The following is a 25,712-nucleotide window of genomic DNA, read 5'->3' as shown; positions in this document are numbered from 1 at the left end:
GGCTGATCCGTGAAAAGGACAGTCTCTGCTTCCTTTGCCTGCGCACGGAGGCCTCTTTCGGCACATGTGTGGGCTTTGATCTGGGCGTCCTGCAGTTCGTCCAGTTCTGAGCCCTTCTGCCTGGAGTCAGCACGGGGGGGTGCTGAACCCACGGGGCCGCCCTCATTTCACACTCCAGGCCCGAGTCCGAGGCTGTCACCTGTGTGTCCGTCTGACCAGCTCTGGATTCCGGGGGTTCCCACGACCCCCTCTCGAGTTCCGCAGTTCGCTCAGCAGCCCACGGGACTCAGGGAAACACCAGTTCATTATAGAGGGTTCCTTATAAAGGGTATGATGAGGGGTACAGGTGAGCAGCCTGGTGGAGAGGCATCAGGGTGAGGCGTCGGGGGCTCCCCAGTGCAGCTGTCTGTCCCCATGGAGTTGGGGTACATCTCTGTCCTGGTACGGCGGATTTGTTCCCTAACTTGGAAGGCCCCTGAGCCCGCTCCCTTAGGGGATATTTCAGAGGTTTCATCCCATGGGCATGATCGAGGCTTCCTTCCACCTCTGCCCTCGCCCTCTGCAGAGAATGCTGGGGGGCTGAAAGTTCTAGCTCAGTAACCATGGCGTGGGCTCTTTAAGGACAGCCCCATCCACGACCAAACAGGCTCCCGTCCCCCCAGGAGATTCCAAGGGACTTGGGGGCTCCATGTCAGGAGCCGGGGGCAGAGGCCAAATATCAGAGCAGAAGACGCTCCTGGCACCAGGTGTTCGTGGTGGGAGCACAGCTGCTCTGGGGCTCCCTCCCTTAGGGGACCCCACGGGGCGCCTGACCGGGCACCGGGCAAAGGCCAGCGCGCACCTGCGCATGGTCTGCCCACAGAGTCCTGCACGGGGGACGTCAGATGCCCTGTGCCCCGTGAGCACAGCCAGACCCCAGGCCCCGGCCAGATGCTGCCGTGCTCGGGACAGGCTGTGTGGACGGACGGGGAGCTCTGTGTGTGCGCGGGCGTCGGGGGGTGCCGTAAGGGGCGTGAGGGCGGGGATCGGGGTCACCGCAGGGCTGCTCCTGACGGGGTGACGAGGGCCTCGGCGTGTGCCCAGGTCTCCCGTCACGTACACTAGATAGACGTTACAGACCTGTAAAACCTGACCCTGCCATGTGTTTTTCCCCTTCAGGGTGGCATTTTACCATACTTTTAAACGCGTTTCTTTGTACCTCTGGATTTCAGAGTTGGTGTTTCCCGTTCCCTTAGAATGTTTGCAGACGGTCCTGAGAGGTAGCGGACGGAGGTCACAGTGAAAGCGTTAGGATGGACTCTCCAGCTGCCTGTGGGGTGGGTGGGCTTGGAAGTGCAGGCACCGCTCGTTCTGGGGACGTGAATGCAGGCGTCACCCCACGGGCAAGGGCACAGCTCCTGCTGTGCGGTGGACGGACGCACGGCCGTGGGACAGGACAGTGCCATCGCCCGAGTCCGCCCAGCGAGCTCTCACATGCCCGCACGAGCACCCCAGGCAAGATGCCCGAGGCCCCTGGCTCCCCTGTCCCTGCCGCCTGCGCCCTCCCACCCCGGGGAGCGGCCAGTGTCCTCCACGCCCTGACTCACACAGCCCCCTTGGGGCCCTGGCGCCAGCATCCCTGGCAGGAGGCCTCTGCTGCCCGTCGCCCAGGACGCACGCCCACCTGCGTGGAGTAGAGGCCTTTCAGCCCGCACTGTGCCCGAGCCTCGCCCCGTGGTCCCCGCCCCAGCGTGTGCGATAAGCCACAGAGCATCCAGACGCACGGCTCCCGCGCAGCTGGGCAGCTCCCTCCTGGGGCGCCAAGGGTAAGGCGCCGGCACGTTCTAGGCCTGGCGCGATGGGCAGGAGTGGACTCCGGTGGTCTCCCCCAGGGCGGCTCCTGGCCACGGGCGTGCGTGGCCAGTGCTCGGGTCAGGGGGCGCGTCCTGCCAAACCATCTGCCGGCAGCTCCCCGACCCGTGGGCGATGCCCGTGAGCCGGGTCCTGTGAGCGCCATGGCCCATGTGGGCTTCTGTGGGGATGCGGTTTGCGCCTTTCCTCTGCCTCTCCCTCCGGAGTCCTGGCCGTGTTCACACCCTTTTCCCTGCAGGGCCTGTCGCTCTCTTGGGCCCTTTGCCTTTTTTCCTGTACCTCTGCCTTAGTTTACAGTCTGTGTGTGGCCGCTTTGTCAGGATGATGCCCTGTGAACGTTTTCCTGGTCTGCCGCTTGTTTTTGTGCTCTCAGCGACGTCTGCCCTGGAGTTCTGGTGGGGAAGCGGTTCTGTTCACCCACCTTCTCTTTCAGAGTTTTGGTGTTTGAGTCACGTTTAGGGAACCTTTGCTTCTCCAGCATCGGGACGATCTCCTGCATTTCCTTCTGGAGTTTCACTGTCCACGCTTGGGGCCGGGATCCCTCCCTCATGGTTTTGTAGAGTTGCCCGCCGACCAGCTGGGCTCTCAGTAGAGACGATTGTTCCCTCGGAGCTGCCGCCAGCTTTGTCTGTGCTGAGTTGGTGGGTGGACGTGGGCATCTGACCCTAAACTGGTCCCTTCCTCTTTGCCCTGATGCACAGCCTCACTGCTGTGACTGCACGGAAGGCTTGACAGTCGTGTGCGTTTGCACGTGGGCTTTGAATGAGCTGGTTGATTTCTGCAAAACACACCTTGCTGGGTGTGCATTGGCTTTGCGTTGGATCTGTGGGTCGTCTGGGGAAGAGGTGACATTTTAACACATTATTGACCGTGGGATTTTTGCAGAAACTAAGGCCTGTGCCTGTAATGTCTCCAGTCAAAAATGTGTCAACAGCATTAAGTGTCCAGTCCAGGAATCTGTATGGTCTGTCCCTCCATTTGGGGGGTCTTTGATTTCTCCCAGCCACGCTTTCTCGTTCCCTTTGTAGAGATCTCGCACTTTCAGTTACGTTTACCTGTAGGTTCATGTTTTTTATGCTGTTCGTAGACGGCACTGTTACATTTTTTATTTTCTAATTGCTTGTGGCCAGTGTGTGGAAATATAATTGATTTTTGTACATTGTCCTGGGATCCCGCAGCTTTGCTGGTTTTCTGTTACAAATAAGTCCCCTACGTACACACCTTCAAGTTGAGAACGTTTAGAGATGCGAACGTGCTTACTGTCAGCGTCAGGCACGAGTGAGAGTGACGTTGCAGCTCACCCTCCGCCTTGTACTACTGACGACCCTTCAGCTCTACCGTCTCCCCCCTCCTCTCCCTCCTGCAGGCAGTAACTCTTCTTGCCTGCTCCCTCGATGCCAGCCCCTGTGTGCCGCTGTTGTACTGGACTGCTGTACTTTTCAAGGGACTGTAAAAATGTCTTCTTCATCTTCTGTGTTTCTTTTTTACGTATCATTTGCATGGGAGGTATAGTACAGTACTATGCAGCCGGTTGTGTTACTTGGGTACCTAGGCTGACTCTGTTGGACTTACCGACGAACGGGACTTCGGAACGTGCTCTCGGAATGGAACCCGTTCGTGTGTAGGGGACTTAGTGTAATTCCGGTATTTCGTAACCCTTTCGGAATTCTCCCTCCCTTCGCGTATTTTTGCATTACCAGAGTTTCCCCTTTGTCTCTGCCCGGAGCGTCCCCTCCTCCATCTCTGCTGGTGGATCCTGTCCGTTCCAGCTCAGGGCAGAGCCGGCCTGCGCGCATCTCCACGTGCAGATGTGAGCCGTGGGCTCCTGTGTACGCCCCTGATTACAGTGCTGTGTTCCCTCTTCTTCTTAAGTTTCCTGGCCTGTTGTTTGTTTCACTGTGATTTTTCTTTTTTTTTCACTGCTGGATTCAATTTGCCGGCCTGGCTTTGTGTGGGATGTTGGCATCTCTGTTCCTGGGAGCTGAGGGCGCCTGATCTCCCTTCACAGGTGTCAGGGTCCCGGACGTGCAGCCTCGTAACAGGAGTTGGGAGACGTCCCTTGTTTCCATTCTCTGGAAGAGTGTGGGTACCATCTACGTGATTTCTTCCCTAAAGCTGGGCCCGGGATTTTCTCAGTGGGAAGGTTTTGAGCCACGGGTTCGGTCTCTTGAAATGTAGAACCGTCTGGATGTCCGTTGTCAGTTCTGGTTAGACACGTTCATTAGTCAAGGAGTCCGCCCTGCAGTCGTCGCGTTTCCTGGCCTCCAGTTGTTGGGAGTGTCCACTGCCTGTCTGTCCAGCGCTGGTGGGCTCTGCAGTGACCGCTGATGTGCAGAGCGCGCGTTTCCTTTTTCTGCTTCTCCAGGAGTGTTGCTGAGGGGTGATTACTTGCTTAAAAGCTTTCCGAAGAGCTGACTCGGCCTTGTTGACTTTCTCTGTCGTGTACCTGCTCTCTTTTTCTCTTCTCTCAGCCTTTGTTGTTTCCGCCCTTCTTCTTCTGTGTTTTCGGGAGGGAAGCTCAGAGCGTGGGTTTTCCGCCTGCTTCCCGGTCAGCACCTGCGCTGACAGCTGTGGACGCCAGCCCTGCGGTCGCCTCGACCCCTGAGATGTGCCCGGGTCACAGCCTCGTCCTTGTCGCACCCCGAGTGTCTCCTGACATTCTCTGTCGTTTACGCCGTCCCGACGCGTTATCAGAGGTGCTGCACATCCAGGGCTGGGGATGTGCTCGTTGCCTCTGTACAGCTGCCGATGTGACACCTCCAGTTGGGGCCGGTGGTCTGTGCCCCAGGCTCGGGAGCGCCATTTCCGTCAGCGTCTCCAGAGTGTCGACTGGGAGAGGCTGCCCCTTCCCCTGGAGGCCCCTGGGGCTGGCGCAGGCGCTGGGCTGCGCGGTCGGGCTGTGTGCACGCGGTGCGCTCCCGGCCGCCTCGGAGGCTCGGGCAGCCGGGGGCCCAGGGCGCGCTAACCCTGTGTCGTCCCCCACCCTTCCCCCCGCAGGCCTGCGGCTGCCCGCTCTACTGGAAGGGGCCGCTCTTCTGCGGCGCCGGTGGAGAGCGCACGGGCTCCGTCTCCGTGCACAAGTTCGTCGCCATGTGGAGAAAGTGAGTCCCGGGGCGGGAGTGGTGGTCCGGCCGTGCCTCTGCCTCCACTGGCCGGCGCTCCTGCGGCCGGGACAGTAAGGGACTGAGACGGCTGTCCGGGGGTGCCCGGCACGGCCGTCGTGTCCCTTGCGGGGCCCCATCCGTCTGTGCCCGTCCTCACGGAGCACCTGGCCCCGGAGTCTGGGGAGGGGCCTGTGGCCGCGCATGGGGTGCAGCTGGGGTGCCCTCTGTCGCCCAGGATGCTCCAGAGCTGTCACGATGACGCGGCCAAGTTCGTCCACCTGCTCGTGAGCCCCGGCGGCAACTCCCTGGCGCAGGAGGACTTCATCCCCTTCTTGCAGGTGCGTCCCCGCCTCCCCGCTGCACATGCCCTCGCCCCCTCCTCGCAGGCGTGCCCGTGTCTACACCCCGGAGGCGGGCGGGCGGGCTCCTCTGAAGCTGGCTCCATGCAGCCCCTCCAAACCCGCGTGAGAGGCAGGACGGTGTGGACAGCTCCACACCTGAACCTGCGGAGCGTGGAGCCGGACAGGGGTTAGCACCTTCGGGGCGCCGGGCCGCCCACGAGAAGCCGGTCGCGGTTTGCAGAATGCTCGTTTCCAAACGCTGTTCTGGTTCATGTAAACACGGTTATATTTAGCGCTCTATGTTCCATCTTGTAGAGGGGAATCGAAGGTGGTCCCCGATTACCCGCGTGTTCCCCGTGAACACGGAGTAACCGAAGTTACCAAAACCATTTGAATAGAAGTGACTTAAAGGGCTCCTGGAACTGCAGTGCTCTGTTAAGTGAGGATACCGCAAATTTTCTTTCTCAGAATCTGGGATGGACTTCCACGGTGGTCTTTTATACATTTACACGTGTCAGATTATTACCCTTGGCCGCGAGAGGTGGCATGCTTCCTTAGCTCGCGGCCCAGATGATTCTGTGTGGTCCTTTAATTTGATGTGATTTCGTGTAACCGTGTGTGTGGGGTGATGCTGCGTGAGCGGCTCTGTGGCTGGATGTGTGAACCTGGATGTTGCTGGTGGACACGTGCGTTCTTATCCCTGGGCCTGGCGGCACATCCCAGGGCCGTGTCCCATCCCCCGTGTGCAGGACGTGGTGAACACCCATCCGGGCTTGGCATTCCTGAAGGAAGCGTCAGAGTTCCACTCCCGCTACATCACCACGGTGAGTACGAGCACGGCTGCTGCCCCTGGGCTTCCGTGGGCGCCTGAGGCCCGGGCTCCAGGCCCGCCGTGAGGGAACGGACACCCAGCCCCGCACCCGTGGCCCTTCACGGCCCGCTTTCTCACCAGGAGGCCGGCGTGGGGCTCGGGCATGGGGAGGGCTGTGTGTCCCACCTGGGTCCCCAGCTGGGCGCGCTCAGCGAGAGCCTGGGTGGTCCTGGCCGCAGGCCCCGGGGTCCGACAGGGCGGGGCAGGCGAGGGGACGTCCAGAGACCCAGCGGTCTCCCTCTCTGGGCAGGAGGGGCCTCAGAGGACGCCCGGGCCCCTCCTCCTGAGGGCCGGGTCTCCTCGGGTCCAGGCGAGCACGCCCAGCGAGTTGGAGCACGGCGCTCTGAGCGCTTCAGGTGGGATGCCGGCCTGGCCTGGGGACACGAGGACCCCATGGCCCATCCCCCGCCCCCGCCCTCGTCAGAGGTCACCTGGGGAGGACGGCCCTCCGGCTCTAGGTGGAGGTGGGCGGCGCGGCGGCCCCGTGGCACGCCGGCCAGGGGCACGCTTGTCGCGCGGCGCGGAGCGCACGCTTGTGGCAGTCTGCGTGCCCGCGGTTCCCCAGGCCTCCCTCCACCCCCTCACCGCTCCTCGTCGCCCTGAGGGCCCGTCGCCGAGGAGCGGTGCCCGGAGCCCTGCCTCATTCCAGCGGCGGCAGGGAGCGCTGCGTGTGAACGGGGCTGTGCGCCAGGTGCTCCGTTCCCATGCCCCGACCTCCCTGCGCAGACAAGACAAGGCAGGGCACGTCCGGGGGGAGGGGACAGCCTCCGGCAGGGACGGGGGAAGGGGATGTCTCGGACGAGGACAGGTTGGCGGGGATGCCCCGGGAGGGCAGGTGAGGGGACAGCCCGTGACAGGGACAGGCGAGGGGACGTCTCAGATGAGGACAGGTGAGCAGATGCCATGGGACAGGTGAGGGGTATCTCAGTTGGGGACATGCCCACCCGGGAGCGGAGCTGAGCCCCGTGGCCAAGGCGGGCCTCACTGTGCAGGGGGCAGGGGCCACTCTCTGGCTTTAAGTTAACGCTTTTCATTCAGTGGTCAGTTGAGTGTCCGCGGAAGCATTAGGGGCAGTCTCTCAAACCACCCGCAGTGTAATAAGGGCTCCCAGCCACGCAGGAACTGCGTGCCCGCGCTGTCCCAGCTCAGGTGCGGCCGTCTCACCCGGACATCCCCCCCGCATGTGGCAGCAGGTCCGCTTCTCCTGCCACCTGTGTCCTCCCTGCAGCTGGAGGCGGGGCTGCTTCCCACCCCCACCCCCACACCCCCACCCCCGTCTGCGGACGTGCGGGGCGGTCGCCCTCTGCTGGCGACACGGGGCCCTGCGGCCCAGGGTGCGGAACTCCTGGCGAGGCCAGGCAGGAGCTCGTAGGCGAGGTCCCAGGCTGGGTTCCTGCAGTACCACACGTGGGGTTGCTGCACAGTCACGTGCAGGGCCCCCAGCCCCCCACGTCCCAGTGCTCAGCCGACGGGCCTCCTCCTACAGGTCATACAGAGGATCTTCTACACGGTCAACAGGTCCTGGTCCGGGAGGATCACGTGCGCAGAGCTCCGGAGGAGCACGTTCCTGCAGGTGGGTGGCGGCTGGCCGAGGGGACACAGGGCCTTCTGCATGCCCCCGCCCACTCATCCGTCCTCCCCAGGTTCCACCGCGACCCATCCACCCATCCCTGCACCTGGCCAGCATCGATCCCCCATCCCTCCACCAGCCTGTCAGCCGTCAGCGCACGCGTCTACCCAGCCGTCCTCGTTACCCCACCCCGCCTCCCTCCCTCCCTTCTCCGGCGTCATCCATTTCTCAACCCATACGCCAGCAGTGCATCTTTACCCACGTACACGTCATCCGTCGGTCCACCCACCCCTCCGCCCACCCGTCGTCTCTCCCTGCACCCACCAGCCTGTCACCCGTCCTTCCATCGACTGACGCATCACCTGTTTCTCCCACCCAGTCCACCCACCCGTCGTCCACCTTCTTGTCCATCTACCTGGCCGTTACCCATTCCTCCAGCGACCTACCACCTGTGCCTGCATCCATCCCCCACCCATCATCCACTTCTTCGTTTACCCATGCTCTCATTCATCCCTCCACCCCCCACCAATAACCCATCGCTACACCAACTCCTAGGTCATCCATCTGTCCACCCTCCCACCCTCCATTCCTCCCCACCCCCCTCCCCCTCACCCCCCCCCGCCCTCCCTCCCTCCCTCCATCCGGCACCCAGCTTCTCAGCGGTCACCCCATTCATCTGCCCACCTGTCATCATCACCCCACCCACCTGTCATCCATCCCTCATCCCCCAACTCGTCCATCATCCATTCATTTTCCTGCCTTTCATTTATCCACCCGCCCACCGGTTTTCTTCTTCCGTTCGTCTTGTACCCTTCCTTTCCCCTCATCCATCCCGGAGGCACGGCCCCGCCCCGGTGCACCCGGGTTCTGTGGACGTGTGCGTGTCAACAAGGGCGGGGCTGACCCACTCGCGTCAGGAGCCCCCGGCCACGAGGGCGTACGTGCTTGGGCTGCTCTGTGCTGCAGTCTCGCAGACCTGACCGGGCGCACCCCGACCTGGGTGCTGGGCTCCCAGCCATCAAGCAGGCCTCCACCAGCTCTGACCCTCCGCCCTCACGACGTGGGACTCCTGGGGCATGTCCCTCCTGCGGGAGGCCCGTCTCCACGCTGCAGCTGGAGGTTCCTGACAGCGGTTTTCTGGGTGTGTCCTGGCAGAACGTGGCGCTCCTGGAAGACGAGGTGGACATCAACCAGCTGACGGAGTTCTTCTCCTACGAGCACTTCTACGTCATCTACTGCAAGTTCTGGGAGCTGGACACGGACCACGACCTGTTCATTGACGCGCAGGACCTGGCCCGGCACAATGACCATGGTGAGGACGCGGCCTGCGGGCGGCGGGGACACAGCACTGGGGCGGGCGCTGCCCTGCCGGGCTCCTGCGTCTCCAGGGAGACCAGTGTGGCTGCCTCCCCTGACCCTTGAGGCCTGAACCTTGTCCTGCCTCTGGTCTCCTCCTACAGGACACACGGGAGACAGGGACACAGCACAGGACCCTGGGGACCAGGGCGGACACGGGACACAGTACAGGATGCGTGGGGAACGGGGAGGACACGGGACACGGCACAGGATGCGTGGGGACTGGGGAGGACACAGTACAGGACACGTGGGGACCAGGGTGGACCCGGGACACAGTATAGGACCCTGGGGACCAGGGCGGACATGGGACACGGTACAGGACGCTGGGGACCAGGGCGGACACGGAACATGGTTCAGGACGCGTGGGGACTGGGGCAGACACGGGACACGGCACAGGACGCATGGGGACCGGGGCGGACACGGGACACAGCACAGGACGCATGGGGACCGGGGCGGACACGGGACATGGCACAGGATCCTGGGGACCGGGACAGACACCGGACACAGCGTGGGACACATGGGAACGGGACAGACACGGGACACAGCACGGGACACACGGGAATCGGGACAGACACGGGACACAGTACAGGACGCATGGGGAATGGGGCGGGCATGGGACACGGCACGGGACCTGCGGGGACCAGGACGCACAGGTCCTGCCGTTGGTGGAGGCGCTCTCTGGGGGGCGTGGAGCCCCGTCCTGAGCAGAGGTAGTGGCTGCCACACACAGGCCACATCCGTCCATCCCCCCACTCTCCCCGCCCCACCTCCCCTCCATTTGTCCTCAGGTATTTGGGGGCCACCCCCCCCGTCATTTCACGCCAGGTCTCCTGATGAGCCCCAGTGTGGGCCAGTCTGGGTGCCACCCTGAGCTCCCAGCACCTGTTGCCGTAGCTGAGCAAACACCTGTTCTGCAGGTGGGGCAGCGTTCCCCTCCCTCCCTCCCTCCTCCCACGGCTTCCTGCTCTGTGTCGGAGCCTCGAGCGGCTGCCGCGGAGTGGACGGTGCTCGGTCTGTGTGGGCGGCTCGGGGCACCGTCCCAAGGCCAAATTCCAGCTCGGGGCCTCTGGGGCCACGTCGGGTCGGACGGCGGCGGTGGCCCCAGGAGTCGTCCTGAGGGGAGGGAACGGCGGAGCAGAGACGCGGTTCCCTGAGAGATTTCACTTCTGGCTTCTGGGTTTGGCTGAGCTTCCGTGCGTTCTTGTCGCAGAGAGGCCTGAAATGATGAACTCTGGCCTCCGCACAGCTCAGGAGCAGCGGGGGGATCCAGTGTAAATGCTTCTGTGATAAGAGAAAATGATCATCTCCCACCTCCCGTGACAAGAAATCACATGTTCAGGGTGCAGAGTGGACCAGAATTTAAGCGCGCCGCGGGTTCTTAGTTTTAGAAACAGTTTTCTTAAGACTGCACGTTTTCACATAACGGATTTTTCACGTATCCACACGCATGACCGAATTTCTGAATCCTCTGGGCGTATGTTTTGTCTTTGGTCGACGGGACCCGGACGGTCCCCTGACGTGAGCTCCCCGGGGCACCGTCTGCTTGCTGTATCTCTCTGACTGGCCTCGCGAGGGTGCCGTGAACGCTGGCATGTGGACGCCTGAGCGGACGTGGGTCTCTCTCAACTCCGTCCCTAAATTCGACGCCTGGTCTCAACTCCAACTGCCTCTGTGCTCTCGGGAATAGCTCCAGGCGCAGACCCGTGGTGGCTGGCACGTGGTTCCCCAGATCGGGGGTCACCTGTCCCCGCCCGTCCCCACGACTCTCTCCTGGTGCCCACATCCCTGTGTCCACCCCGTCGAGGTCTCACGTCAGGGCATCTCGTGGGGCTGGTGTTAGGGCTTTGTCACCAGGCAAGGCTGGTGGTGTTGTGGCCTCGAGACACGACTGACTGTGGGGACCGTGGTCTTGCGGCCAGCACAGGACACTGGGTGGCTTCGGGCACAGCCCCCCAGCTGTGGACGTGAGCGCCGTGATGCGTCCCTCCCCTTCCCTCTGCCGCTTCCTAACCTACCAGGTCCTGCACAAGAGGTGGCAGGGCTCCTCCTTACGTCATGGGAAGGAACAGGCAGAGGGGCAGAGCTGACCTTTCCCGTGTCCCACGGACGAGCAGGTTCTGTTCTCAGATTGCCGGTCGTGGCAGTGAGTCTGAGTCAGCTGTCCAGTTCCCTGGGGCTCTCGTCATGGCAGGCGGGGGGTGGGGGCGGACCCTCAAAGAACAGGAAATTATCCTCCCAGTTGAGGCCAGAGGTCCAAAATCAACGCATTTATGAAGGACTGTCATCCAGGAGGGGCTTCCTGAGGCGGCTGTAGCGGATGACTGCAAATCAGGGGCTTAAAATCCATCCTCCCCCAGCCCTGGGGACCAGATGTCTGAAGTCAGGGTGTCCCAGGGCTGAGCTCCCTCCAGAGGCTCCAGGGGAGGGTCCTTCCCGCCTCTTCCAGCTTCTGGGGGCTCCAGGCGTCCCTGGGCTCGTGGCCGCATCCCTCCCGTCTCTGCCTCTGTCTTCTCGGGGCTTCTCCTCTGTGTCTGGGTCTCTCCTCTTCTGTCTCTTAGAAGGACCCTGTCATTGGATGTAGGGCCACCCTCATCCAGGAGGACCTCATCTCAGACCCTTCACTGTGTCACATCTGCAGAGACCCTGTTTCCATATAAGGTCCCGTTCACAGCCCAGGAGTGAGGACGTGGACATGTCTTTCTGAGAAACACTGTTCAGCCTCTGACACCATCCAGTCATTTCCCATTAGAGGTGACTTTCATTGAGGCAGGATGACTTGGGGGAAAAGATACTTTGTCTGTATTTCTCCATTTTTGTGGTTATAGGTCTTGGGTATGGGCTGAAAAGTGTCCCCAAAATTTACACGATGAAGCCCTGACCCCCGGTACCTCAGGATGTGACTGGCTTTGGACATGGGGTCTTTAAAGAAGGGACGAAGGTACAATGAGGTCACTAGGGTGGGTCCTGATCCCATAGCACTGGTGTCCTTATAAGAAGAGGAGATTAAGACACACGCAGAGCGACGACCCTGTGAGGACCCAGGGAGGAGATGGCCGTCTACACGCCCAGGGGAGAGGCCTCGGGAGGGACCAGCCCTGCTGACCCTTGGATCTCAGACTCCAGCCTCCGGGACTGGGGGAGAAATAACGTGTGCTGTTGAAGCCGCCCCGTCTTTATGGCAGCCCCCGCCGAGTAATTTGGTGTCTTTCACTCTTTTATCCTCTTAGTTGCCTGGGGGTTGGATGCATTTGTGTGCTGATCGCAGCAAACTGAGTGTTTGGAGGCAGAGCCTCTGAAAGGGCGGACGTGTGTGTCCTGCCTTTACCGCCCCGCTCTGTCTTGGGGCCCCTGGGCCAGCTCTTCGCTCTCGCTTTGCTCTGGGCTCAGGTCCTGGACTGGAACATGCCGGGCAGCGCCCGAGGGAGGCCAGGAGCAGGAGATTGGGTCCCGAGGGTTCCGCCTGACTGGGCTTGGGTCTCGGCATTCAGACCTGAGCCCGCCCAGCCACCTGCAAGGCTGCGACGTTGGGCCGGGAGCAGCGTGCGGGGCTCACGGCCTGCTTCCTCTTTTGCAGCCATATCCACCAAGATGATTGAGAGGATCTTCTCAGGAGCCGTGACGCGGTGAGTCCCGCTGCTCAGCTAGCTGGTCTCGTCAGTGTTTGGGCTGACGTTCCGCACGCGCGTTCGCGCCTGACTCGTTTGCTCCTGATGTGAGGTGGCCGTGCTCTGGGAGTGCGTGCCATCGTCACGTGAGGTCGTGGGCTAGGGACACGCGTACACACCTTTGTCACACGAGGTCACGAGTCAAGTCACATGTAAGGGGCACGCCATTGTCACACGGGGTCGTAGCTTGGGACACATACACGCCTTTGCCACGAGGTCGTGAGTCGGGGGACACAGGCCCCTGCACTTGCGGCCGTGACCATGGCGGCTGCCCCTGCCGGAGCTGGGCCCCAGGGACCCTCCTCCGGGTCACATGGTCTTTCTCAGGCCTTGTCCCGAGTAGGAACCAAGGGTACAGGACTGGGCCAGACGCAGGGTTCCCCACTCCCCGGGGGAGGTGGGCGGGGACCCCTCCTCAGGTTGCTTCTCCCTGACGCAGTCTTTGTCTCTCGATTCGGCCCTGAATCCAGAGGGAAAAAAGTGCAGAAAGAAGGAAAAATAAGCTACGCTGACTTTGTCTGGTTCTTGATCTCCGAGGAAGACAAGAAAACCCCGACCAGGTGAGTGTCTGGCAGCTGTCCTCTGCTCCACTTGCTAGAACACTTAGAAGCAGGGGCTACTGGTCACCCCTGAGTGAGGGCGCCCCCGCTCCGTGATCCACCTGGGCAAGGTCAGACACAGGCGGGGCTCGCACTGGGGGAGGGGTCCCCAGGTGGTGGCGTCTGTCCCAGGCGGGGCTCACACTGACGGAGGGGTCCCCGGGTGGTGGCGCCTGTCCCAGGCGGGGCTCGCACTGGGGGAGGGGTCCCCAGGGGGTGGCATCTGTCCCAGGTGGGCTCACACTGGGGGAGGGGTCCCCGGGTGGTGGCGCCTGTCCCAGGCGGGGCTTGCACTGGGGGAGGGGTCCCCAGGGGGTGGCGTCTGTCCCACATGGGGCTCACACTGGGGGAGGGGTCCCCGGGTGGTGGCGTCTGTCCCACATGGGGCTCGCACTGGGGGAGGGGTCTCTGGGTGGTGGGCTCCGTCCTGGGCGGCCATGCTGACCATGGCCCGGTGTCACAGCATTGAGTACTGGTTCCGCTGCATGGACCTGGATGGGGACGGGGTGCTGTCCATGTTCGAGCTGGAGTACTTCTATGAGGAGCAGTGCCGCCGGCTGGACAGCATGGCCATTGAGGCCCTGCCCTTTGAGGACTGCCTGTGCCAGATGCTGGACCTGGTGAAGCCCCAGAGCGAAGGTGATGCCGGGGGGCGGGTCCCCCAGTGACACAGGGACACCCAGGGGGAGTGGGTCCTTGGGGGTTGGGCAGGTGGTCCCCCAACCCCGTGGCCCTGTGCCTGTGCTCCTTCAGGGCCCACGTGGGGAGACCAAGCCCGGGGCCCCTGGTGTGGGCACTTCAGAGGGCCTGTGCTGGGGCCCCCGGGGTGTGTTTGGTGGGTGTGGGAGCCGGGAGCCCACCAGGTGCGTCTGTCCGGGGGCGCTCAGGACACCTTCCAGGGTCAAAGGGAGGGTCTGCCCGAACCCACCCGCCTTAGTCGGTGTCGTGCGTCCGTGTCCTGGACCCTGGTCTCAGGTGTCGTCACCGGGGGCCATGGTGGCCTGGGCCTTCCTGCCCTGGCTGCGGGTTCCTACCCCGTGTCCGCGGGTCCAGGGCAGCTTGGGTCCCGCCCTCAGGTGACTGGTGGGTGGCCCTCGCTGTGTTGGGCCCTGTCTCCCAACCCCTTCCACCCCCCGGGCTTCTGCCCACACTCGTGGCCTGGTTCGCGGCAGGGGGTGCCGTGTCCTAAGGCGTGTCGTTACGCACGCACGCACGCACGGAGGTGACGTGGCTCCTGGGCGTGCGTGGGAGCCGCGTGTGCTCACGTGCCGCCCTCGCCCGCAGGGAGGATCACGCTTCACGACCTGAAGAGGTGCAAGCTGGCCAGTGTCTTCTTCGACACCTTCTTCAACATCGAGAAGTACCTGGACCACGAGCAGAGAGAGCAGATCTCCCTGTTCAGGGTGAGTGGGGGGGGCGTGGAGGGGGCGCAGGGGGGCACCTCTGGGTCCCCCCCCACCCCGTGTGACATGACGTGCATGCTTCCCGCAGGAGAGCGAGAGCGAGGGCCCCGAGCTGTCTGACTGGGAGAGGTACGCCGCTGAGGAGTACGACATCCTGGTGGCTGAGGAGGCCATGGGGGAGCCCTGGGAGGACGGGTAAGGGTGCGGCGGGCATAGGGGCCCGGGACGCGGGGATGGCCCGCTGGGGGGCGCGGGGACACTTGCCCCATGTCACGGCCCGAGGCCTGAGGCTGCAGACCCCACCCCTGCGGAGGGGTGGCCGGGGGAGCCGGCACGGCAGACCCTCGTGGAGTCTTCCGTCGGGGAGCATGGCTGTAGCTCAGTGGGCACGTCTACCGACAATGTCCCTCCTCCCCCGTGGCTGACGGGTGTGGACAGCTGAGGGGAGCGGGGCTGGGGACTGGGCGTCTCCCCCAGGGCCTTGGTCCTCAGGCTTGAAAGCAGCCTTGCGGTAGAGGAGTGTTGGGGTCCGGTGTTCATGCCTGGGTCCCTGGCGGGCTCGGACCCCCGCCCAGAGCCTCCCGACCTGCCTCTTCCCCTGACGGGGCTGCTCGGCACCGGGGCCGGGGTTGGCACGGCTGCTCTTGTGGTGCACGGGGTGGCAGTGGAGCCCAGGGCCTGAGGGTCACCCTCCGCCTCTGAGGGGGGGATTCAGTTTGCTGACAGCAGCTCTGCCTGCCCAGGGAACCATCCTGAGGGGGTTCCGAGTGGGCAGGAGGGTGAGCACGCCCGTCACCCCAGATCCCACCCACGCTTAGGCCTTGTCTTTGGTCCAGGTGTTTGGCCTTCTCCAGAAGGTCACAGAGGTGGAACCCCACAGCCCCTGCATGCCCGCCTTTGCTCTCAGCACGAGGCCTCCGAGAGCCCCGCGGGTCCCTGGGCGCGTCAGGAGCTGGGCCCCTTCACACCTGGCCGCGTCCTCACCAGCGACGGACGTTGGCTTGCTGGTGTCCGTTGCTTCGGGCCTGGGCACGTGTGGCCGGCCCTGGTGTCGAGCTGTGCAAGCTGGATTTGTGGGGCTGTAAGCGCTCGTCTCCTGGCTCAGAACCTCGGCGGGGGGTTCTGGGTCACCTGGTAGACAGACGCACCTTTACCTCCACGAGCCGCCCACCCATCTTCCCACGTGGCTGCGCCACTTTGCGTCCCCGCCACTTTGCGTCCCCGCCACTTTGCGTCCCCGCCAGCGTTGGGCGTGCGTTCCCGCGGCTGCACAGCCTCGCCGGCTCTGCCGTGGTTACGGTTGGCTTGTTTTTTAAATTGTAGCCACTCGGACGTGTGCAGCAGGATTGCACCCCGGCTTCAGCTGTTCGTGTCCTTGTTGCCCTTTTCTGGTGAACGGCTGTGTCTTGTGTCTGTTCCCCATCGTGGGTGACTTGTTTCCTTCTGATCGAGTCTCAGGGGTCCTTTACCTTCTGGATACAAGTCCTTCAGGAGGGAGGGGACTTGTATTTCCTAGCGGTTTGTGGTGTATCTCCTCCTTCTCCTAACCTTGTGTATCACGGAGGAGACGCTGTGAACTTTGATGAACTGCCATTTGTCACTTTGTCTTTATGGGCTGGGCTTTGGTGTCACGTGTAAGAAAGGATTGCCTAATCCAAAGCCACAGAGACCCTTCTGGAAGTTTCAGCGTTTTCCGCTTTCCGCTGGGTCTGTGATCTGCTCTGAGTGGCCTCCCCTGCGGGGCATGGGGTCTGGTCCAGGTCATTTCTTTATGCACCTGGATGTCCAGTGTAACGCAAGACCCCCAGGTCAGCATCTCTGTGGAGAATCAGTTGACCGTGTCTGTGGGGTCTGTCTGTGAGCTCCTTCGGTTCTGCTGACGCTCATCTGTCCAGCCACCAGTGCAACGCCGTCTCGCCTGCCGTGGCCTCGGGGTGGGGGCAGTGGACTCACGTAGCGAGGCCTCCGACTCTCGTCTTGCCCAGAATCGTCTGGGTCACTCCAGTTGCTCTGGCTTCTGTGTGAATCATATAGAGTAGGCCTGACTGTCCGAGAAGAGCCTGGGGAACGTTTACTGGGCTGAGCCGGGTCTCTACATGGTGAGACTTGGCACCGTGACCGGGTGACCACCTGTGAGTTGGTCTCGGGACCGTCTGTCCCGCGACCGGTGTGGCTGGCCTCTTGCCGCCCCACCCCCTGGCTGTGCTTCCTGCAGCTCCGAGGTAACCCGGCCTCTGCGTGGTGAGACCCTGCATCCTTCAGCGTGGTGTTGGCTGTTCTGGTTCCTTTGTTTTGATGTGGACGTTTACGAACAAGCTTGTCTCTACACAATATTAAGCTGAGACTCTGAGGAAGGAACGAGCGCTCTGGGTACAGTGACACCTTAGTGACGTCGAGCTTCCTGATCCACAAAGCACTGTTTCCGTTTATTTCGGTCTCTGATTTCTCCTGCCAGTGTCTTGTAATTTTCAGTGTATGGATCTTACACGTATTTTGTGAGATTTGTACTTGAGTACGTCATCGTTTTTGGTGTTGAAAAGGTCCTACTAAAGTCTCCATCCCAGCAGTTCACTGGTGATGTAGAGAAATACGGTTTATTCACCTTGTTGTGGTTCCTCCACCACCCAGCACGATGCTGGATGAAAGTGGTGATGGGAGGCGGCCTGGCCTTGATCCCACGTCAGGTGTGGAGTCCCCCGCTGTCCGGGAAGCGTGACGCTGCTGTGGGATGTTTCCGCCCACGTGCTTCCCCAGCCTGCGGACACCCCGCTTCACTGCCGTCCGCAGAGACTCTGACACTTTGTCAGGTGCCTTGGCCAGATGGCTCCTCGCCTGTCGGCTGCCGATACAGATACGGCGAGGTTCTTGTGGTTGAACCGGCCTTGCCTTCCCGTGAGAAACCTGGTCGCGGTTCGCGGGCTTCCCGTTTGTCCTTGGACTGTGCTTCAGAGATTACTTGCACTGTCTTGTGACACTGTGCCCTGCTTTGGCACCGGGGTCACGCTGGCCTCCTGGCAACCATCCTGGAATCGGGGTCACGGCCTCCTGCAGCAGTGAGGGTGCCTCCACCCACCCTCTGGAGGAGTTTGGGTGGAGGATGTGCCTGTTTTCCCCGTGGGCAGGACTCAGCAAGGAGGCCGTCGGCATGGCAGTCCTGCGCTCACGCGTCGGGGGGCTGCCAGAAGCACCTCTGGCCGCAGGGGAGCACAGGTGGGGCGCGCGCCCGCCCGCATCCTCACCAAGCCCCTCCCTGCAGGTATGAGGCGGAGCTCAGCCCCGTGGACCAGAAGCTGAGCGCGCTGCGGTCTCCGCTGGCCCAGAGGCCCTTCTTCGAGGCGCCAACCGGCCTGGGCGCCGTCGAGCTATATGAGTACGAGCACGGGGGTGACGACCTGCCGCCCTCGTGACCTGTGGCCTCTGTGGGGCGTGAACGCGGCCTCTGCCTCAGGAACAGAACTGTGTGCTTGTTGAGCCCTTTTACAGAAAGTGAAGTGCGTTTGTATGGAGAGACCTTATTTATTCAGCACAGAAGCTGGCCAGAGATGGTCACGGTCACTGAGGCGGGTCCCCACCCGCCCTGGAGGAGCTGACGCGCGTGCGAGAGCCCCAGGCACACGCGCCCCAGCGTCCCCAGCGGTCAGGGTGACCTTGGCCCCACTGTCCAGCTTCCAAGTGTAGGTGTTTGCAGGCTCGCGCCGTCTGGCTGAGCGGCAACCAGGCGCCGCCTCAGAAGATCCGCCTGCGGTCGTGGATGTGCGCTGACTTCGGGGAGGGGTGTGGTCGTCAGGAACATTCCAGGAGCCCCTGCGCCTCCATCCCGTGGGCGCCCCCGCAGGGGCCACTGTCCCGGCCGCAGCTTCTCCCCCAGAGGGAGCGCCCACATTAGCATATCTTTTATTGTTTTTGTGTAAATGTACAGCATATGTAAAGTTGAGTTTTATTTGCCGTGCAGAGCAGTTTAAAAACGTTTTATGAGATCACGTTTGTATTTTCAAATAAAGAATTTAAAGATTTTCAGCCCCAGGCTCACCTTGGGGCAAAAACGGACACAGCGGCCGGGGATTCCGAACTCAGGTCACAGAGGGACGTGGGGACAGACGGTGGTGTCACTGTGGGGAGACCGCAGGGTGTGGAGGCCCTCAGGGCAAGGAGCCGGGGGCGCAGGTCCCAGGCCCTGGGCCCCGGGGCTCTCACAGCCTGACCCTCTGGCCACGGTGGTGGGGCTGACACCACCCGATGGCCAGTCTCGCCCGCGGTCACTTCTGACCTGTGCGTGAGGGGGTGCGAGCCTTCCCCGCAGACACCACGGGGAGGCCCCGACACCCACCCTCCACGCCGCTCGGGCCACACCCGGGTCCGCCCGGCTGAGTCGGCACCAACCTGAGACTTACAGGGAGGGCGCGGCCCACGTGTCCAGGGGGAGGTGGCCGACGAGCCCCCTGCCCAGGCCAGGAACAGGTCGTCTAAGGTCTGGGTGCTAAGCAGACCTCAGGGAATGAGTCTGTCCACCCTGCAGCTGGGCCCGCGGCGCTGGACAGAAGACGCGCCCACGGCAGGGCTGGCGGTGAGAGGAGCCGGCCCCCGCATAGCCAGACCACGTGGGGCCACGCAGGGCCGCAGGCACCATGCGCCGAGCCCCACGGACAGGAGCAGGGCCGACTCTGGCACCTGCCTTCCCAGCCGGGCACGGCAACTGGCCACTGAGGAGGCTGGGGGCAGGCGGGTCCCCAGCTGAGGGTCACACAGCCCTGTCCTGGGCAAGGGCCGCCGTCACCCGCCCCGCAGCCTGGGGGCCCCGAGGCCTGGGTCATCGGCACACGCTGGCCCCTGGGCCCCTGGTGATGGAGGAGGAACTGCCAACATGAGCTCCAGCAGTGTGGCTCACCTTCAGTCAGACCCGCCCCACGGACAGACAGGACAGGTGCTCAGGACACGTGGACGGATGCACAAACGTTAGGGCCCAGGACCGACAAATACGGGGCCAGAGGTCGGCCTGGCTGCCCACAGGGTGGTTCCCAGTCAGTTCAAGGACAGTTTGGCAAGTCCCCAGAAAGCAGATGGGGGACCCTCACCTGCCATGGCTGTTGGGGCCGTGAAGACGGCCGGGGGCAAGGCCAGCCGCACTCCCGCCCGGAGCCCCCTCCTGGGCTGGTGCACTGACCACGCGGGGTCTGCACAAGGTGCCCCGGAGAGGAGCATCTCTGCTCCTAAAGGGCCGTCCCAGGCCCATACTCACCGGGGCTCTGGCAGCACTGCCCCAGCCCAGAGTCAGGAGGGATGCCAGACCCCAGGGCACCCCCGACCCTGTGGTCTGAGCCACGTGAACCTGGGGGCACACCTGAGGCTCCCGAGCGAGCCCCAGTCCACACCTGGGGTATCAGAGCACCTGGGGTGTCTCAGCGGGGCCTGGGCCACCTGACAACCAGCCAGCCACTGGTGATGGTGCATACAGTGGCCCCGGGTCACTGGGACCAGGGCCTGGATCCCTGGTGCTGACTGCACAGGGGCCCCTCCCGTCCCCACGCTGGGCTCAGGTCTCAGCTGGGAGACCCCAGCGGCTGCAGCGTCCCACCTGCTCCCTCGCTGCCCCCCAAGTACCCACAACGCAGGGGACGCCTCACCTGCTGGACTGGGGACCCTGCAGACGGTTCTGGGTTCCCCGCCGACCACGGAGGTGCCGGCCAGGGGGTCCAGGTGGAGCTCGTCCCTGCGGGCAGCTCTGCAGTGGCAGGAGTGGTCAGCCACGGTGGCACAGCAGGGCTGCTGCTCCCCTGCACCGAGGACGCTCCCTGTTCTGAGGATGCTCGCCTCTCACGCCCCGCCCCGCTCGCCTCCCCACAGACCCCTTGGGGGCGGCAACGGGTTGTCGACAGGCTGCGCGTCCCCTCCCCAAAGGCCTGCACACCCGCGGGGATGGAGTCCCACAGGTGGGCGAGCCTGCAGCAACAGGGTACCTGGACGGGGACAGGTGAGGGGACTCCCCAGGAGCCCACCTGTGCCCCCTCCCCACGCTCACAGCGGCGAGGACGCCGTGCGGGGACACGGAGGCTCGGGTACGGGGGAGCGCCCTGCCCCCCAGGAATCTCCTCGGCCCTCCTCACTACGGCGCCGGCTGGGCACTCACGCTCTGCCGGGATCCTGCAGAACTTGCCGAGCAGGAGTAGGACGCCGAGGTTGGGGACGCGCTGGTGGCTGTGGTCCTCCTCTGTCCTTCCCCTGGGGCTCCGGGGCCTCGGGCCTCCGGGAAGGCGAAAGCCTGTCCATCCCTGGGGGCGGGGCTCAGGGAGAGGGCGGGGCTTATACAGGGAGGGATCCAGCGGAGGGGCGGGGCCAGTGTGGGTGGGGCCAGGTGCGGGCGGGGCTAGGGACTTAGAGCTCAGAGAAGTGGGCGGGACTCAGGTGGAGGGGTGAGGCTTAGAGCCAGGGTGGGTCCAGAGGAGGGGCGGGGCTTCTAGGGCGGGGCCAGAGGTGGGCGGGGCTCAGGACTTGGCAGAGCTCTGATGGGAGGAAACTGGAGCTCAGAGAAGTGGGCGGGGCTCAGGCAGAGGGGCGGGACCTAAGCAAACCTGTGCACCCGGTGGGTGGTGTGAGCACCAGGCTGTGAGCCAGCAACCCCGTGGAGTAGCAGGGGATGCAAATGAACTCAGTGGGGTCGCTGCCCAGGCTGTATGTGTTCACGGACGTGCGGGGGTGTCGGGGCCCTCCCATGTGCAGGTGTGGGCGGTGTGGGGGCACCCAATATGCCAGGGTCCGGCTGAACCTGCAGGGGTGGGAGGAGGCAGTGTCCCGGGTCTGGGGATCCGTATCTGCATGTTTTACCAAGAGAAGCCATCGCGGCCTTGACACCCCCTTTCCTTCCAGGGGAAGGGGGTGGGTCTGCTCACCCCCAACAGAGGCTGGAAAGTCTCTGTGCACCCTGGCCACACCCACAGGCCTGTGACCCAGGTCTGAGCCGGGTCACAGGGGTTTGGACCCCAGACCTGCCTGGGGCCTCCCCTGGCCCCCATACTTCAGGGGAGTGGGCCGGTGTCTGGATCAGGTTGTCAACCAAGACAGCAGGGCACAGTCCACTCCCCAGGTGACCCAGGTTCAAGACAATCCAGAGAAGAATCCGGAGGAGCCTCCCCACCTCCGCCTCCCCCAGAGGCGAAGTAATGACAGGGTCCCGGGTAACAGGTGTGTGGTCAAGGGAAGGGTGACCCACAGGCTGATGCTGTGCAGGTGAACGGGGACCCCTGAGGCTGGGGGCACAGAACCACAGCAACACACACACACGGAGGCCACTGATCCACGGTCGAGATGCTGGGGGCAGGGTCTGCCCACATCCAGCTACACCCGCACCAGCCACGTCACCTCCGATCCACGACGCCCTCACAGCCTTTCAACACGACGACCCGGATGGAAACCCACTGACCAGGGGAGACGCTCACGACTTATTACCAAGAGAGGAGAGCCCGCATGGGGCCCGACGTGGCCACCAACGCCGGACGCTCGGTTCTTGGAATTTGGGGATTGTCTGGACGTTTCGGGCTACTCCACAACGAGAAGGAAACCAGGCTGTTCCCGCCCAGGAGCAAAATGCAGGAAACCTAACGTGAAACCTGAGTGTGAAGATCTCAGAATCTGCAGAAATGGGGAGGCGGGTTGCCACGTCGCTGCAGGACGGGGAGGGTAAAGGGCGTCCGACGGCTGTCCAGGGAAAGCTGGGCACCTGGCCTGGGCACAGCCCTGGATCCTGAAGGACCCGTGCTGGCCGGGAACGCCCGCCCAGAGCTCACACTAAGGAGAGGGGCTCCGTCCCGGCCCTTCCCGAGAAACCGCCGCAGCGCACGAGGGACAGGGGGTCAACCCCTGAGAGGGGAGAATCTGCAGCAGCAGCAAGAAAGCCTGGGTCCCGGGGGCTGAGACACGGTGCCGAACCCAGACGAGTGGACAAGGTGAGAACAGCACCATCTCCTCCAAGACACTTTCGGGACCGAGACCAGGTTGGCCCCCGATTCAAGGCGGGCTCATCAGAGAATCTGCCGACACCTGTGAGTAACCCCCGATGTGAAGGCAGGGGCGTTGGTGTGGGAAACACGAGGAAACACAACCCAGTGTGAGACAGCCACTCGCCACACCCCAGACTCCACGATTCTGGGGTCAACTCTTCCACAAAGACGAAGAATCAGAAAACCAACCTTGCTCGCACGTCGTCATGACAGCATGACAGCTCAGATGAGACAGAGGACAGACAGATGCCCACCCCGAGGGACGGGGAGACCCCTCCCCGCATCACTGTCAGCGGCACAAGTCCCCAAACTCAACACAAAGCTCACGCATGGGGCCCTCCCTGGTACCCTGTGTAAGGATGGGCCAAGGTCGGGTGTGCGGGGATGCCCAAGTGGGCGGGTCTACGGAGAGGACAGTCTGCAGCCTGACCAGAGAGCAGGCGGGTGCGAGAACTGCCCAGATGCCCCGGGGTGAGGGACCCCTGTCCCGGGAAGACGCAGAAGCACCTGTAGGTAAGTGGTGCCCTCACCTGGCCCCTGAGATGCCCTGGGGTTCCTGCAGACGGCAGGAAGGTCCCAGGCTCAGCTGGGAAAGCCACCCCCCACCCCGGGGACAGTCCAGCCAAACACAGAACCACAGGTTACTCCCCAGCCTGGGCCACAGGGCGAGACCCCCACACACCATGTGCCACACCCGACCTGTCACATATCCCAATGACACACCAGGGCCGTTTCCTCCCATTCCCTCCTCCTGTCCTCAGGGACAGGACACAAAGGCCAACGCCCCTAAGATGGGGCTGACTTCATAAGCCACATGGGATGCACTCAGTGTGCATGTCCCCCCAAATCCGCATGTGAAGGCCCTAACCCCACAGTGGGGCAGGATTAGGAGGTGAGGCCTTGGGAGGTGATCGGGGTTAATGACGTCACACGCGTGTGGCCCCATGATGGGGTCAGAGTCCTCGTAAGACTCAGGACGGAGCTTGCCCTCCGCCCTGTGCCCTGTGAGGACACAGAAGGGGCCGCCTATGACCCGGCCCAGAAGAGGCCTCTCCAGAACCTGACCCGCTGGCACCCTGGTCTCAGAGTCCAGCCTCCAGGACAAGAGACAAATTGATGTTACAGCCACCCATCTGCTGTAACCACTGCCCGACAGGACAGGACACCAGGATTCCCCGTGCCCATGCTCAGCCGAGGACACACTGCAGACCAGGGCGGGTGATTTCTAAGGAGGCAGCAGGTGACCCCGGCGACTCACCGTGACTTCACGCCCCGGCTGGGTGGCCGCGGGGCACGGTCAGCCCTGCCGGGCTTCCTGCTGTGGCAGAAGAGCAGGGATGGGGCGTTTCAGAGCCCGTGGTTATGCTCGTCCTGGTCACCGTCTCCTCGAAGTTGTCACCAAAGTGGCAGCAGTGCTGGGAGTTGCAGGAAGGGACGGTTACCACAGCAGCACTAAGCACACACTGGTTGCCACTGTGTTCGAAAACTGAGTCACAGAGTGGAGACAGCCACCCGTGGCCCAGCCGCACTGCCTGGGACCCCAGACTTAACTGCCTGCGGTGCCCTCAGCATCCCCCCCGCCCCGTCGGGCCCGGCCTTGGCCCAGCGAGGAGGTGCGTCCAACACCCACCAGGGAGGCTGGACCCCAAGCCTCGTCCTCAGGGCGAGATGCACCCTCAGCAGAGGGTCCCAGCTATGGGCGCCGTGCCGGACCCTCAACCGGGGACGCTTCTTCCGTGGGGAGGGTGGGGCCCCCGGGGCAGCGAGGGGGCCACGGTGAGGCTACATGGCCATGCTGACCAGAGCTGAGCTGAGCCACGTGCAGACGCGGCCTCCGGGGGGCAGGGAAAACCCAGCAAAGGAAGGTGGAGAAAAACCCGGTCAGACTGTGCAAATCAAAACTACAATGAGGTATCATCCACACCAGTTAGAATGGCCATTATCAAAAAGATCTAGGAACGATAAATGCTGGAGAGGGTGTGGAGAGAAGGGAACCCTCTTGCACTGTTGGTGGGAATGTAAATTGATACAGCCACAATGGAGAACAGTATGGAGGTTCCTTAAAAAACGAAAAGTAGAATTACCATATGAGCCATCAATCCCACTACTGGGCATATACCCTGAGGAAACCATAATTCGAAAAGACACATGAATCCCAATGTTCATTGCTGCGCTATTTACAATAGCTAGGTCATGGAAGCAACCTAAATGCCCCTCGACAGACGAATGGATAAAGAAGATGTGGCACATATATACACTGGAATATTACTCAGCCATAAAAAGGAACGAAATTGTGTTATTTGTAGTAAGCTGGATGGACCTAGAGTCTGTCACACAGAATGAAGTCAGAAAGAGAAAAACAAACAACGTATGCTAACACATATATATGGAATCTGACAAAAAGAAAATGGTTCTGAAGAACCTAGGGGCAGGACAGGAATAAAGACGCAGACGTAGAGAATGGACTTGAGGACATGGGGAGGGGGAAGGGTAAGCTGGGACGAAGTGAGAGAGTGGCATGGACATATATACACTACCAAATGTAAAATAGATAGCTAGTGGGAAGCAGCCGCATAGCACAGGGAGATCAGCTCGGTGCTTTGTGACCACCTAGAGGGGTGGGATAGGGAGGGTGGGAGGGAGGGAGACGCAAGAGGGAGGGGATATGAGGATATATTTATATGTATAGCTGATTCACTTTGTTATAAAGCAGAAACTAACACACCATTGTAAAGCAATTATACTCCAATAAAGATGTTTAAAAAAAAAAGCACAGGGTCTCACAGGAAGGAGACCCAATGGAGGGGTGTCAAAACCCCCTCCTGATGCCGAGTCTGGCGAGAATGAACCCCCTTGACTGGGCATCAGGACCCCTTGAGGAAAGAGGAGGTGGCCCATCCGAGTCGGGGCTGCACTGAGCGAGTTACTCCCTGAATATTATGAGACATGAGGCATTAATGT

General features: G+C 62.5%; 1 protein-coding gene across 2 annotated transcripts in view; it reads left to right on the top strand.

The window, feature by feature from the left end:
• The window catches only part of PPP2R3B (protein phosphatase 2 regulatory subunit B''beta), a 51,919-nt gene extending 33,142 nt beyond the window's left edge, over positions 1–18,777 (top strand). For both annotated transcript variants that reach the window (XM_032620711.1, XM_032620712.1), the window contains exons 3-13: positions 4,849–4,952; positions 5,191–5,293; positions 6,046–6,120; positions 7,654–7,740; positions 8,893–9,049; positions 12,668–12,716; positions 13,229–13,318; positions 13,821–13,996; positions 14,642–14,760; positions 14,849–14,955; positions 18,017–18,777. In XM_032620711.1, the coding sequence (XP_032476602.1) occupies positions 4,849–4,952; positions 5,191–5,293; positions 6,046–6,120; positions 7,654–7,740; positions 8,893–9,049; positions 12,668–12,716; positions 13,229–13,318; positions 13,821–13,996; positions 14,642–14,760; positions 14,849–14,955; positions 18,017–18,167 (1,218 nt within the window). In that variant the 3' untranslated portion in view covers positions 18,168–18,777. The remainder of the gene's footprint in view (positions 1–4,848; positions 4,953–5,190; positions 5,294–6,045; positions 6,121–7,653; positions 7,741–8,892; positions 9,050–12,667; positions 12,717–13,228; positions 13,319–13,820; positions 13,997–14,641; positions 14,761–14,848; positions 14,956–18,016) is intronic.
• Positions 18,778–25,712: the final 6,935 nt, after the last annotated feature.

The sequence above is a fragment of the Phocoena sinus genome, chromosome X, assembly GCF_008692025.1.
Source record: "Phocoena sinus isolate mPhoSin1 chromosome X, mPhoSin1.pri, whole genome shotgun sequence".
Taxonomy (NCBI): domain Eukaryota; kingdom Metazoa; phylum Chordata; class Mammalia; order Artiodactyla; family Phocoenidae; genus Phocoena; species Phocoena sinus.
Note: the sequence above shows the minus strand (reverse complement) of the source record. Positions and strands in the feature narration are given on the sequence as shown.